The 2756-nt window shown below is 48.0% G+C and overlaps 1 protein-coding gene across 6 annotated transcripts in view; it reads left to right on the top strand.

The window, feature by feature from the left end:
* The first annotated feature begins 516 nt into the window (after window positions 1-516).
* ASH2L (ASH2 like, histone lysine methyltransferase complex subunit) overlaps window positions 517-2756 on the top strand; it is a 37215-nt gene continuing 34975 nt past the window's right edge. For 2 of the 6 annotated variants that reach the window (XM_039242520.1, XM_039242518.1), the window contains exons 1-3: window positions 517-714; window positions 1360-1426; window positions 1750-1895. In XM_039242520.1, the coding sequence (XP_039098451.1) occupies window positions 527-714; window positions 1360-1426; window positions 1750-1895 (401 nt within the window). In that variant the 5' untranslated portion in view covers window positions 517-526. Of the gene's footprint in view, window positions 715-908; window positions 959-1359; window positions 1427-1743; window positions 1896-2756 lie in introns of those variants that run through there. The other 4 variants (XM_039242519.1, XM_039242517.1, XM_039242522.1 and 1 more) reach the window with 3 other exon arrangements.

Raw genomic sequence — 2756 nt, 5'->3', positions numbered from 1 at the left:
TATACCCGGGGCTCTGGAGTCATACCTTCTAGGCTAGATAGCCGCTTGAAAACGTGCTCAAAGTGGCAGCTCACCAGGGCAGAAACGAACTGCTTCTGGGGCGGGGCAGTGAGTGCTAGTGTTTGTAGAAGTCGTTTCCGACATGTAATGGTGAGGAACGTCTGCAATGTACACAACCTTCAGAGTCTGTAGGCACCCATTGCTCTCAAGGCGCCTCATGTGCGCTGTGATTTCCAGCGCCTGCCACGGAAGTGCACAACATCCAGCCTTGAAACGATGTAAGTCTTGGAGGAAAGCAAATAGCGTCGCCTCCTACACCTTCACCTTGCTCTGTGAGTAGCAGTCCAAACCCCGGGAACCCGCCCGCCTCCGCCTGCCCGACCTTAAAGTGGGCCTGGAGCGCCCATTCCTCAAGGCGAGCGGTGGACCAGCCAAGCGCGTTTACTATTTGAAGATTACAAGGCCAGTCAGCAACTCACGCGAGACGGAGAGCGTATTCTCGCGAGAACTCTGGGAGGCCGCAGTGATGGCGGCGGCGGGAACCGGACCGGGACCTGGAGTGGATGCAGGACCCGGCCCAGCAGCGGCCGCAAATGCAACAGTGGCAGAAGAAGGGGAGACAAAACCGGTGGTAGCGGTGGCAACTGCCCCGGCTGGAGAGGGAGCATCTGTTGCTCCAGCTGCAGAACCCGGTTCTGGAGAGGCAGAAAGCGGGTAAGATGTCCTATAGCCCGGGGCGGACACTGGGAGGGAGGCCCACCCCTTCTGGAATCCCGCGTCTCCTGGGAACTCTCCTGCCCGCCCCCTCCGAACCTGGGACCCGCAGCCAACGGCTCGCCCTCCCCCCTCCAGGACTGTAGTCCCGCCCGCCGCTTGGCCAGTCCCCTACTCCCTCGCGTCTGGGCTGCATCTGTAACTACGCCCCTTTCCTTACCTTTCGCGGTTCGTCAGAGTCAAGGTTCTTGTGCTCTCTCAGGCTCTTGGGGGGACCGGTAGCTCACTCTTCTAGCAGGAACCCCTCAGATATCCCAGAGAAGAAATCACTTTGCATTGCCGGACTGGAAGAAGTAACCGGTTCCTCAGAAAAGAGTGGGAGAGCTGCGTCTATGCGAACCTCCCCCAGGACTAATTCCTCCTCGTGTAGATATGTCTGTAAGGACAGATTAGGCTTCCCTCTGTCCTATGGGCCTGCGTCTGTCTTGGTTATATCCTTCCTAACCCTGGGCACCCAGGCTGAGAATAGGTGTAGTTGAAAAAGCTGCAGGAGTGTGAAGTTCAGCTGTACTTCTCTTTAGGCATAGGAGTTTTGAGGTTGTTTCCCTTGAAATTTCTTACTTGAGTGCTTGCATTATCTTCTAGGGATGCAAATTCAGTTGACGTAGGTGGCGGTTTGGAGACCGAATCCTCTAATGGAAAAGATACACTAGTAAGTATTTCTTTTTGGATGTATGCAAGGCAAAATAGTTTTTTTTTTTTTTAATGTTTATTCATTTTTGAGAGACAGGGCATGAATGGGGGAGGGGTAGAGAGAGACAGAGGGAGACACTGAATCTGAAGCAGGCTCCAGGCTCTGAGCTGCCAGCACAGAGCCGGATTCGGGGCTCAAACCCACAGACGGTGAGATCATGACCTGAGCTGTGCTTAGCCGAGTGAGCCATCCAGGTGCCCCGTTTAAAAAAATCTCTTTTAAGTGAGTTCAAATGCAGTAGGGTCAACTGACCTGATTCTCTAATTGATCTATGGACACAGGAAGGTGCTGGAGATACTTCAGAAGTGATGGATACTCAGGCAGGCTCCGTGGATGAAGAGAATGGCCGACAGTTGGGAGAAGTAGAGCTGCAATGTGGCATCTGTACAAAATGGTTCACAGCGGACACCTTTGGCATTGATACCTCGTGAGTATTTTTTGTTGTCTTTTTAAGAATCACTTTGTAAAATAAAGCTCAGTGTGTTCAACAGTTGAATAAGTAGGCAAATGTAAAAGCCTATTATTTCCTATGTCTTCTAACCCATGTTCAGTGAATAGTAGGATTTGAATCAAGAATTGTTTTAATAATCTAAATGTGTTTTCTGTCTGTTGAGGGCCAACCTAATAGGTACAATGATAGGTATTCTCCCTGCTTTGAGCTTACAACCTGGTTGGGAGATGAAACCATCAATTACAAAGCATTATATGAACAGTTACAGGACAGTATCATTTGAATGTTGTATTTGGTGTTATGGATTTTGGGAAGAGGGTTGGTATATATGGTGGACAAAGCCTGTTGTCAAAAATTTGAGATGACCAGTGCCTCTTCATGCTTGAGCCATCCTTTTTTCCCTTTTGGCTTCAAACTCACTCCGTTTAAGTATTCTGTGTTCACTTCTCAGTAAAACATATTTCCTATCTTTTACCTCTTTTAATGAATTAAAGTCACTTTATGATTGATTGAGAGTAAAAGGATTTTTGGTTTATTGTAGGGATCAGCCAACAGCTAGTATGCGTTTGATATTGACACACAGCCTATGGAAATGGTTGTACTGCTGGCTCTCCTTGGTGTTTTATATGGTCCGTATTGTGCAAGTAAATTTAGAGGAGACTGCCTCAAAAGAAGGCTGCATTATTCTGAAATTCTTCCTCCTTGGGTGGGGCCTTCCTTTATAATACATTGTATGCTTTCTAGTTAAAAAGTTGTAGTGGACTTTAGAAATGCTAATATTCTAATTAACATGTGATTGGTGACCTAAGAAACAATGTTTATTTATTTTTTTTTTTT

This window comes from Hyaena hyaena, unplaced genomic scaffold (assembly GCF_003009895.1).
Source record: "Hyaena hyaena isolate Hyena2069 unplaced genomic scaffold, ASM300989v1 scaffold_215, whole genome shotgun sequence".
NCBI lineage: Eukaryota > Metazoa > Chordata > Mammalia > Carnivora > Hyaenidae > Hyaena > Hyaena hyaena.
This window is presented reverse-complemented; position numbering and strand designations above follow the sequence as displayed.